At 50.0% G+C, this 11,245-nt stretch overlaps 1 protein-coding gene across 1 annotated transcript in view; it reads right to left on the bottom strand.

Annotated features, from left to right (window-relative positions):
* Positions 1–723: 723 nt before the first annotated feature.
* The window catches only part of si:dkey-225n22.4 (collagen alpha-1(XXI) chain), a 229,012-nt gene continuing 218,490 nt past the window's right edge, over positions 724–11,245 (bottom strand). The window contains exons 28-30 of the mRNA XM_038810217.1: positions 7,030–7,215; positions 5,460–5,537; positions 724–1,163 (exon numbers count right to left, since the gene is read on the bottom strand). Of these exons, the coding sequence (XP_038666145.1) occupies positions 973–1,163; positions 5,460–5,537; positions 7,030–7,215 (455 nt within the window). The 3' untranslated portion in view covers positions 724–972. The remainder of the gene's footprint in view (positions 1,164–5,459; positions 5,538–7,029; positions 7,216–11,245) is intronic.

The following is an 11,245-nucleotide window of genomic DNA, read 5'->3' as shown; positions in this document are numbered from 1 at the left end:
TGAAGCTGACTTTATTGGTCCAGCCATTGTGCCATTGAACAGTAGTTAAAGACCCAGATTGTCTCTTGTGGATTTCAGTGGGTGCACATGGTAACTTAGCCCGTCAGAACAGCGATACATTTGAAAGACTTAGATATCAAAAAGAATTGTATATCAGAAATTAGTATGTGTAAGTGTGGATTGCGAATAAAGCATTCAAGAGGAATAGTCTGAGATATCAACGGGTGTCACTTGAAGTGTGACTGTGAAAAGCCCCTAGTCGCCACCTTCCGGCGCCTGTTCGGGGAGGCTGTTACAGGAATTGAACTGTGCTGCTGGCCTGCCTTGGTCTGCTTTCAAAGCCAGCGATTTAGCCCTGTGCTAAACAGCCTTCCCATTGATTTCAATGGGATGAATTTAAAGAAGATTCTACAGAGGCTGGTTTAGCTCACTGGACTAAATCGCTGGCTTTTAAAGCAGACCAAGTAGGCCAGCAGCACGGTTTGATTCCTGTACCAGCCTCCCTGGACAGGCACCGGAATGTGGCGACTAGGGGCTTTTCACAGTAACTTCATTGAAGCCTACTCGTGACAGTAAGCGATTTTCATTTCATTTCATTTTCAATAGACAGGCCATCAGGTTATCACTGAGACTGCCAGATTGGAAATTACCCCTGGAAATCCGCGCATGAACAAAGTCTTTTGCTTTTCTCTCTGCAGGAACTATTTACAGAGACAACGATAAAGCTGTTATCAAAATTTATTTTTTTTAAACTGTAGGGGGGGGGGGGTAAACATACATGCACAGCACGTGGTGTGTTTAAAATGTTTGTATTGAAGTATTCCAAAATCAGTAGCGAACCAGGATAGCAGACTGTAACCTGCTATTGGTTCATGCGCTAATTCTTTTCTTCCTGAGAACCAGTCCATCCTATTTGGCAGCAAACGAAAGAGACTTGAGATGATGTGACAGGATTTGAACCTCATAAGACCTTCAGAAGTTTGGTCCTTTGTTAAAAGGATTCCGGCCACTATTATAGGAATTGTAACAGCTCGCTATGTCGCACACTCCAGGTGTTCCCGGTGCTCCCCGCTTTCCTGGGCTGCCGGGTGCCCCATTCCTTCCCGTCTCCCCATCCACTCCTGGCAATCCATGACCAGTGGGACCTGACAATCCTGGCAGACCTGGAATGACAAACTAACGTTAAGTTGCTATTCACACTCCGTGCATTCACATACATGAACGGTAACCCTGATGTAGACTATTCCTCTCGCCCTTACTCTAGCCCCGCCTGAAAACTTGCTATTCTCTATTCTAGTGCGAGACGCCTCGCCTGCCCTGTAACAATTTTGTGATTATTGGAGGTGTAATGCATATCAGATGTTTGCCTTCATTTTGCTTCTGCCCGTTATGCCGCCCTCTCCATTCCCAGGTGGATTGTCGGGTGGGCTTCCTGAAGGACTCGCTATCCTTGCTGGTGTCTCGCTATGTGCCATTAACAACACTGAGTAATCGTGTTGTATTCCTATTGGTGGATAAAAGAATTGACGATGCTTATGATAGATTTTTTAAATTTTTACAGTACCCAATTCATTTTTCTAACCCCAATTAGGGGGCAATTTAGCGTGGCCAATCCACCTGCTATTGGTTCAGGCCGCCCCTATGCTTACGATAGAGTTGGGTGTGTTGTTCCACACATCCATCTATTTGTCATAGAGTCAGTACAATGACAGGACAATGATGCCAGTGCTAAACAGGATTCTCCGTTAGGGAGACGAAGTGTTCCAGCGGAGTATGCGTGGACCTTCAGGAACAAAACATCGACGCCAAGCCCTTACCGATTCCGGTACCGGTGAGAGGCTAGCACCGGCGCCGACTGAAACTCCCGCCGCCCACGCCGGAAAGGACCAGAGAATGGCCGGGTCCCAGGCCGCGCTCGCGCATGGCTGACGACCTGCACCGATCATGCCATACAACATGGCGCCGGCTGTGCGCAACCCCAACCCGCCAACCTCGACCCCACAGCCCACCCCCAGGCCATCCCCCACCAGTCCCCCAAGCCCTGGCAAACGATCCCCCGGCTAGTGGCACGGACCCCGGCCAATGTGGCGGCGCTGGACACAGTCTGCAGCCGGTACGCCGGGTACCCGCACGGTTGGGAGCACACGTGGCCCGCGGCATCGGGTACTCGGCCCATCGAGTGCGGAGCATCGCGGGTGATCCGTCAGATGGCATGCCCATGCCGTTGAAATGGCGAACAGCACGCATCACGACGATACCAGGGGATGGAGCATGGCGGACAGGAATCAAACCGGCGCCGGCCCTGATTTCGCCGTGGAAATCCATTCTCTGTCCGATCGGCAAACATGATTTTGCCGTCGGGCTACGGAGAACCCAGCCCCAAGTATACAGAGCCAGCCAAGGTCCGACTAGTGGTTGCTTTGCCAGACACTGACATCACCAATCTTTTGTGCAGTGATCTTTGTAGATGATGGTACAATTCATTAGGTTTCTCCCTTTTATCATAAGTTATTTCATGGGGTGTGGGTGTCCCTGGCAAGGCCAGCGTTTGTTGCGCATCCCAAATTGTGCCTCCTGAATAACCCCAAAACTTCTGCCATTGTTGTTCCACTGTCGTCCGTGCTAGGCTCGGGTAAGGAAGACAGATTTCCCTCCTGAATTGACGTTAGTGAGCCAGATAGGTTTTTAAAGACAGTCAACAGTGGTTTCATAGTCACCATGACTGAGACTAGCTTTCAATTCTGGATTTTGTCAGTTGAATTATAATTCCACCAGCTGCTATCATAGAATCATAGAATTTACAGTGCAGAAGGAGGCCATTCGGCCCATCGAGTCTGCACCAGCCCTTACAAAGAGAAACCTACTCAAGCCCACTTATCCCCGTAACCCAGTAACCCCCACTTAACCTTTTTGGACACTAAGGGCAATTTATCATGGCCAATCCACCTAACCCGCACATCTTTGGACTGTGGGAGGAAACCGGAGCACCCGGAGGAAATCCACGCAGACACGGGGAGAACGTGCAGACTCCACACAAACAGTGACCCAGCAGGGAATCGAACCTGGGACCCTGGAGGTGTGAAGCAACTGTGCTAACCACTGTGCTACCGTGCTGCTATTGGGGGGAGGGGGTGGATCAAACCCCTGTCCCCAGAGCTTTCGTCATGATCTATGCATTATTAGCCGAGGGAGATAATAATATAATTGCTTATTGTCACAAATAGGCTCCAATGAAGTTACTGTGAAAAGCCTCTAGTCGCCACATTCCGGCGCCTGTTCGGGGAGGCTGGTACGGGAATTGAACCGGCGCTGCTGCCTTGTTCTGCATTACAAGCCAGCTGTTTAGCCCACTGTGCTAAACCAGCCCACTATACCATCATCTCCTTGCTGACTCAAACACATGCATACGAGGCAGGTAACCCAAGGCATGTAGATACCACAAAATAACAAAGGACATTATTGGGCCATTTGACTTAATAAACCTTTGCCGGAAATTTTGAGAGATATAGTTTGGCGCGTGTGCCCAGTTGAGCTGGGTGTGTGGTGCCTTCTGATTTCTTGAACATTTGCTACCACATAAAAGATAAAAGATTGTGATGGGGTAAGTATTGCCAATGATAACAGTGTCTCAAAAAAGTGTATATATTGGTCCACCTTCTAGTTAGATACAATACCAGGTACTTTGGTAATATGGATCCTGATATCATGGGAGATGTTTTGCAAATGGAACCTTTTAGCCACTATGCCTGCAAAGTAATTATTTATTTTCTATAAAGCAGGACTAAATAAAGCAAGGGCTGGTTTAGCTCACTGGGCTAAATCGCTGGCTTTTAAAGCAGACCAAGCAGGCCAGCAGCACGGTTCGATTCCCCTACCAGCCTCCACGGACAGGCGCCGGAATGTGGTGACTAGGGGCTTTTCACAGTAACTTCATTGAAGCCTACTCGTGACAATAAGCGATTTTCATTTTCATTTTTTTCATACAACCAGGGTTTCCGTGGCTCTTCTGCAAAACTGCGGGAAACTTTAAAAGAATTATCTGACGGGATGTAATTGGCCGAGCATTTATTGTCCTCGAACTGAGAGGCCACATTCCTGTGTGGGCTAGACCAGGTAAGATCGTCAAAGGATCTGATTGGTCTTCAGAACAATCAGCAAAGGTTTTCAGGACATCATTCGACTTTTAATTGCAGATTTTTACTGAATTCAAACTTCACCATCTGCCGTGGTAGGTTTCGAACCCGGGTCACCGGAGTATTGCCCTGGGTCTCTGGATTACTAGTTCAATAACATTAACACTATGTCACTGCCTTCCCTTGACTGAGTAGCAGAACCCTATGCAAGTTCTCCCAGGTGAACTGTAAATTGGGTGTGAGGGAAAAAGAACCAGGGCCGGCTCAAGGCACCGGCAACTCGGGCAGTCGCCCGGGGCGCCATGTGCTCGGGGGCGCCAGAGACTCGGGTCCCGCGCATGCGCAGTTGGGCCGGTGCCAACCAGCACATGCGCGGTGGCCGCCCGCCCCCGGCTCGGTCCGCCCCCCCGCTCAGTCCCCCCCAGCGCCCCCTCGGGTCAGCCCCCCCGCACCGGCCTCGGGTCCGCCCCCCGCGTCCGCCCCCTCTCGGGTCCGCCCCCCAGCCCCGGGTCCGCCCCCCCTTCGGGTCCGCCCCCCCCGCACCGGCCTCGGGTCCGCCCCCCCTTCGGGTCCACCCCCCCGCGTGACCGCCCACCTCTCGGGTCCGCCCCCCAGCCCCGCCCTCGGGTCCGCCCCCCCCGCCCCCCTCGGGTCCGCCCCCCCCCGGGTCCGCCCCTCCTCGGCCTCGCCCCCCCCCCCGCCCCTCCTCGGCCTCGCCCCCCCCGCCCCTCCTCGGCCTTGCCCCCCGGCCCCCCCCCTGGCCCCGCCCCCCCCCCCCCCTCCCGCCCCCCCCCCCCCTCCCCCCCCCCCCCCCGGCCCCGCCCCGCCCCCGGCCCCCCCCCGCCCCCCGGCCCCCCCCCCCCCCGGCCCCCCCCCCCCCAAGGGCGCCGAAGTTCAGCTTGCCTGGGGCGCCAGCAACCCTAGAGCCGGCGCTGAAAAGAACTGACACCAAAGGACAATTAAACAAAGTTATCCTTTTTGAAAAATCTTACCCCATCTCAATTGATTGTTAAGATTGGGTCCTGACTTTGGAATGGCATTGCGTTTAAATTATAATTGCAGCATTGATGCACAACTGCTTTGCTTGAGAGAACAGTGATTGGGTTTGGAGTGGACATAGGAAGAGTGCCTTGTTTCAAACACTGAAATATCACATTAAAACTGGCTGCTGAAGGTGCCTGATCTTTTGAGTTTGCCTCTATGTTTGGGTGGAGAATTGCCTGGATTTCGCTGGCTACTTTGCCAAGATTAGAAATTCACCCTGTGGGAAATCAGCCATGAACCAACTTTGCACCGATACTGGACGTAATAAGAAGCCTATCTCACCTGCTTGACCAGGTGGGCCGGGTAACCCTGGATTCTCTTCACCTTTTGCACCTTTGGCTCCTTTTGGTCCCTGATCGCCTAAAAACATTGATAAACATTGAGACGGCTGCGTACACGTTATTGTAGAATATGAGCACAAAATAACACTTCCAACTTCAGTACGCTGTGGGAACTTTCAAGGTTTAGTTTTGCAGTATTGCATTGGTTATACCTAGGGTGCGATTGCCTGGATCGCCCAGCCACGTGTTTCTCGGTGGCACGATTATCGTGCTGCTCGTGAACGGGATTTCCCATCGAAGCCACCTCACGCCGCTGGGAAACCCACGGGCGAGGTTGCTCTGCTGGCAGGAATAGCGAATCCCAACAGCCAGAAAATTCCAGCCCTAATCTATTTTCCCGAATGCATTTCCTACATGAGAAAATGATAGCCATTTGGAATGAGTAGTAGAAGCATAGGAGGCGGAGAACAGGAAGGGGCCATTGGACCCCCTACTCTGTCTCCATTCGATGAAATCATGGCTGAGCAGAGTGAGGAGGGAAGCAATCAAGGGAGCGCTGAGTTGAGGTCAGAAACGGTCTTTGACTTGAAATTCAGGCAATTTCTTTTTTAACAGGCATACCATTTTACTTGCAGTCTCCCTTCAGGGACAATCTTTTTGACCACAAATAAACTTGCTGATCCTACTGCAATGATTACCAACTGCAACAAGGAACAGCCCTTCGGCCCCACACAAAGGGCGAAGCCTTCACATCAGGCGGGGGCCCTGGGGCACCTCAATTTTAGCCTTTACCAAAATGGTAACGAACGCACACCCGTCCACCATACCATACCAGTTGCTTTAGGGAATTGCTTTGCACCTGAAAAACCGATACAACACATCAGATTCTGAGGCCAGTATTCCTTAAAAAACAAACAATATTTCCCTACTCACTATGTGAATGTGATTCACACTATATATAGTTGCCAATATCACTCCGTGTATATATGTTCACTATCCACCATTGTAAGTGCAGTTGCACTATCCGACCACCAGGGGGAGTTGCTCTGGGAGTACGTGAGAGCTTGTACTGGGCTCCTCCCTTGGCTCCGCCCAGGACTCCTCCCCCTGGGACCGATGTATAAAGATCAGTGCCTTAGAGCCAGCCTGCCAGTTCTCTGGAGATTCAACGACAAATAGGCTGGCTCTGTTGTAAGTGTATTAAAGCCTCTGTTCAGATCCAACTACACGTGTTCGCTGAATTGATGGTTCCATCACTCACTATTCCTTGCCCATTGCCCGACAATTTACTCCCCCCTCAAGTGAATAAACATTGGCTGGAATTCTCCGGTTGTTGGGATTCTGTTGTTGGCAGCTCACCCTCGTCAGTTATTTTCATGGCAGTGTGGGGTGTTTTCAATGGGAAACTTGGGGAACTGCGGCTTGGGGAACAGAGAGTCCAGCCCATTGAACCTGTTACCGCTATCCTTTTCGTCACCACGAGTTAGTTATGAAGCCAGCAATGGAACCATTGTGTTCGGAACCAGGTCCAATGGGAAATGTTTTCTGGATGAATGTTCCATTTACCGTACCTTTCATTCCAGGCAGTCCAGGCATACCCGGGAGACCTCGGTATCCTCGTCTCGCTGTCCTGCCTGGGTAGCCGGGTAATCCACGTTGTCCCTGCTGTCCGGTCATTCCAGGTTGCCCAGGTGTTCCTTTAATCCCCTCACACTGACAATTGGGACGCATGCTTTGAAGCAGTGATGGCAATTGAGCTGTAAAGCAAGTTAAAGAGGTTAGACTTTGTCACGAGAATGTGCCTTTTTCAGCGAAAGATGCAATACTTAATTATCCTTTCTAGCTGTATTAAAAAAAAACAATAAACTGTAACCCTATTAAAACAATGGCAGTCTGCTCACCAGACAAAATATACAACTTGCATTCCACCCAAGTGGGACGGAACGGAAACAACACGCAAACCTCCCCCACCAGGGAGCGTGGAAGATCTCTGCTGGGATTATCCGTTTAGGAGACTTTGATCCCCACCCCCCCGGTGTTGAATCAACCTGATTTGAGCTCATGCTGGGAGCGTAAATCAGGAAGCGATTCCCAATCCTTAGACATGCAAATATATGTATGGTGAGGATTGTGAGGGGTTCCTTAGGAAATTAAAATGGCTGCCCAATAGTGAGATCAGGTTAATGGGCCCTCCACAGTGCAATTTATCATCCCCCGCAATGCAATTCAGCCCTTCCAATGCAATTCGGACACAACCCCCCCCCCCCCCAGGATTTTCTGGGTCACCCCCACCCCCCCATAGTGACCCAACCCCACCACCACCATACCCACCACCTAATTAAAGAGACCCCTACCAGAGATCATCTACCCACCAGAGACACTGTACAAACCCACTACCCAACAGAGATTCCCCAGAAGAGAGACCCCTGCTGGAAGCCCCCCCAGAAGACAGTCCCCTGTCTGGAGGTCCCCCAGTAAAACGACCTCTGTCTTGACAGCTTCCACACACACCCAGCTGTCTGCATTGTTTTATTCATCCCCCTTCATGTTTGAGTGGCTTTGAAGTAGTCAGCTGTGAAACTAGCCACACTGTTTATAAACATGATTGCCAGCTCCTGGACCACATCAAAGAGAGTTAAGTGCTTTCTGTTAGTTCCACAGCTGACTACTTCAAAGCCAATGAAGCAGCAGGGAGAAGAATGGAACGATGTAGACAGCTGCCTGTGTGTGGAAACTGTCAATCACAGACTATTAAAATCAATTTCAGAGAGAAATGAATGACTGACTTGCTCATCAAAAGATTTGAGGGCGTTTTATCCCAGCTGACTGGTTTCCTCTTTCCAAAAATTGGCAGGTGCTGCGTCCTCTGTATGAACCAGCAGGTGTAGTGATTAAGTATGTTTTAAAGCAGTTATATTTTTCACTGCCTCTGTCTGGGCTGCTCTCTCGCTTCTAGACAGGGGTCTCTCTTTTGGGGTGTTCCGGTGGTGGGGTGGGCAGGTCTTGCATTGTGTGGGGAGGGTCGCCCTACGATGGACTTTGGAGACAACTCCCTGAAAGAGTTTACCCCTGGTCCACTGTGTTTGGGCTACGCTTGTCAACACCTGCATCAATTCCCACCCACTTGATTCCCGGCCCAGAGGACTGGAGAATCACGAGAGCCCGGAGAACTTGGTGCCCGCCTCGTTAATAGGATGCAAATGGGTCTTAATGACGTGACAGAGAATCGAGCCTCTCATCTCCTATTGGTTTGCATACTATCTTGAAATTTGTCAAAGTTTGCGAGGTGAGATATTAGAATGCATTTACCAGTTCTGCAAACAGCAGGCATAATAACTGAATTCCTCTGGAATGTATAGCCAGCAGGGCTTTAACAAACATTTAGCGGTTCTGTTTCTCTCTCTCTCTCCAAAGTACGGCACTTGAATTTGCAAAATAACCATCATCAGAAGAGGAATCTTCTGCAAACCGGGATCTTTTGGGAATGATATGTGGAATTCTGCTCAATAAAACTACTCGAGGAAGACAACTGAACAGACGCAATGTGGAATCACTGTATCGAGACTAGCCAGAAAACAGTTAGCCGTATATATTTCTGTGTTTGTTTTATCTTCCTCATAAACTACAAAAGCCCTTAACTTATCCCCTTACCCGACCATGTGTATTAGTGTGTGGATGGGGCCCAGGGAATGTGTGTGATGTATGAATGGTGGTTGTGATTTACTCCGTTTTTTTGAATTTGAGAACTACGGTCAACAACCTATCTTGTTCTTGTGTTTAAGTTCAGAAAACCTGTCTGGCTAATTCTTTATAATTGAGAGCATACCGAGTGGGACACATCCTCACTAAATTCACACAAAACCCTGTTATGGTCGGTCTTGGAGTGGTAGATTAGATGAATCATTTTTACCCCTCTTCACGTGGCATTAAAGTTCTTCTCATGACCACAGGATGTCTCAAAGTGCCTTACAGCCAATTAAACACTTTTGAAGTATATTCATTGTTGCAGTGTAGGAACCGCGACAGCCAATTCGCCCTGTACGAATTTTATGAGCTTCAATGGGGTCGTCCCTCATTCTTCGAAACTCTAGGCAACATAGACGCTGTTGTGTTATGTTACTTTGTGTAACATAAACTGCTACTGGATGTACGCTTTACGAAAGGATGCTCCAGACTATGAAACGAGTTCAACTTGTTTATTGAACTATTAACACAGTTCTTAAATGAGTTCGACTCTCTGCTAATCTAGCTCTAGAACTCAGTCTCACTATACCAGCTTGCTCTAAGTCACGTGCAAGGGTGTGATGCTGCTGCTGATCTACCCTGTCTTATTCACTAGGTGTCTGTCTGTGGAACTGGCAGGGTGTGTGTGTCTTATCCCTTTTAAGTGTTTGTGTCATGCCCCTTTGTGGTGATGCCACCTCTGGATGTCCTGATTACCCATTGGTTGTGTCCTATTCTGATTATCCATTGGTTGCATGTTTGCATATCATGACATCTCCCCTTTTTTTGTTGTTTTTTTTAGATGTATGTACATGTGAATGTGTCTGTCTGATATGACTGACTGGAACCTACAGTGAACAGGAATACATAACAAAACAAACAGAACAATTATTCATCAGTCCAGTGTCTGAGGTTTCCGTCTGATCCTCGACGACCGCCGGAGAGGTGGTGGAGGGGATGACGGTGTCGTGACAGGCGAGTAGGAGGCACGACTGGTACACTCGTGGTTCGAGGTGTCTGGAGGTGGCAAGTCGACATGTGGAAATGGAGGGGAAAGTGGTTGCGGCCGTGCGATTTTTCGCAGAACCCTTCGATTCCTTCGCACAATGGTGCCATCAAACATTTGTATCACATAGGATCTGGGCGTGGCCTGTCGAACGACAACAGCTGGGGCAGACCACCCACCATCCGGTATCTTGATCCTGACAGTTTCTGCCGGGGATAGCACGTCCAGACATGTGTGTCATAGCCCTGATTCTGGCTGTTGCGAAACTGTTGCATCTTTTGCAGTACCGGTTTTTGATCTGGGTTGGGCAGGTGAAATGAAATGAAAATCGCTTATTGTCACAAGTAGGCTTCAATGAAGTTACTGTGAAAAGCCCCCAGTCGCCACATTCCAGCGCCTGTCCGGGGAGACTGGTACGGGAATTGAACCGTGCTGCTGGCCTGCCTTCGCTGCTTTAAAGGCCAGCGATTTAGCCCAGTGTGCTGAACCAGGGCTGGAAGTGTCGTTCACGGGTCCCTGTTCATCAGCAGTTCAGCTGGCGACATGCCAGTGGACAAGGGAGTCGCCCGGTACACAGGTAGTGCAAGGTGTATGTCGGAAGCAGAGTCCAAGGCCTTGTGGATGAGTTGTTTAACGATGTGCACCCACTTTTCGACTTTGCCATTGGACTGCGGGTAGTGCGGACTGGAGGTCACATGCCTGAAATTGTAGCTCTTGTCAAACGTGGACCATTCTCGACTGTGGAAGCACGGGCCATTGTCACTGTGAACGGTGTTCGGGATGCCATGCCGTGAGAATGTCTCTTTGTAAGCTTTGTTGACGGTCCTTGAGGTGATGTCTGGCAGCTTCAGCACCTCAGGATAGTTTAAAAAGTAATCAATGAGTAGGATGTAGTCGCGACCATTCGCGTGGAATAGGTCAATGCCCACCTTGGACCATGGAGAGGTTTCTAGGTCATGTGGTTGGAGCGTTTCCTTGCTCTGCGCTGGCTGTAACCTCTGACAGGTTTCGCAGTCCAGGACCATGGCCAGGATTCTCCGCTACCCGGCGGGGCGGGG

The sequence above is a fragment of the Scyliorhinus canicula genome, chromosome 10 (genome assembly GCF_902713615.1).
Source record: "Scyliorhinus canicula chromosome 10, sScyCan1.1, whole genome shotgun sequence".
NCBI classification, from domain to species: Eukaryota; Metazoa; Chordata; class Chondrichthyes; order Carcharhiniformes; family Scyliorhinidae; genus Scyliorhinus; species Scyliorhinus canicula.
Note: the sequence above shows the minus strand (reverse complement) of the source record. Positions and strands in the feature narration are given on the sequence as shown.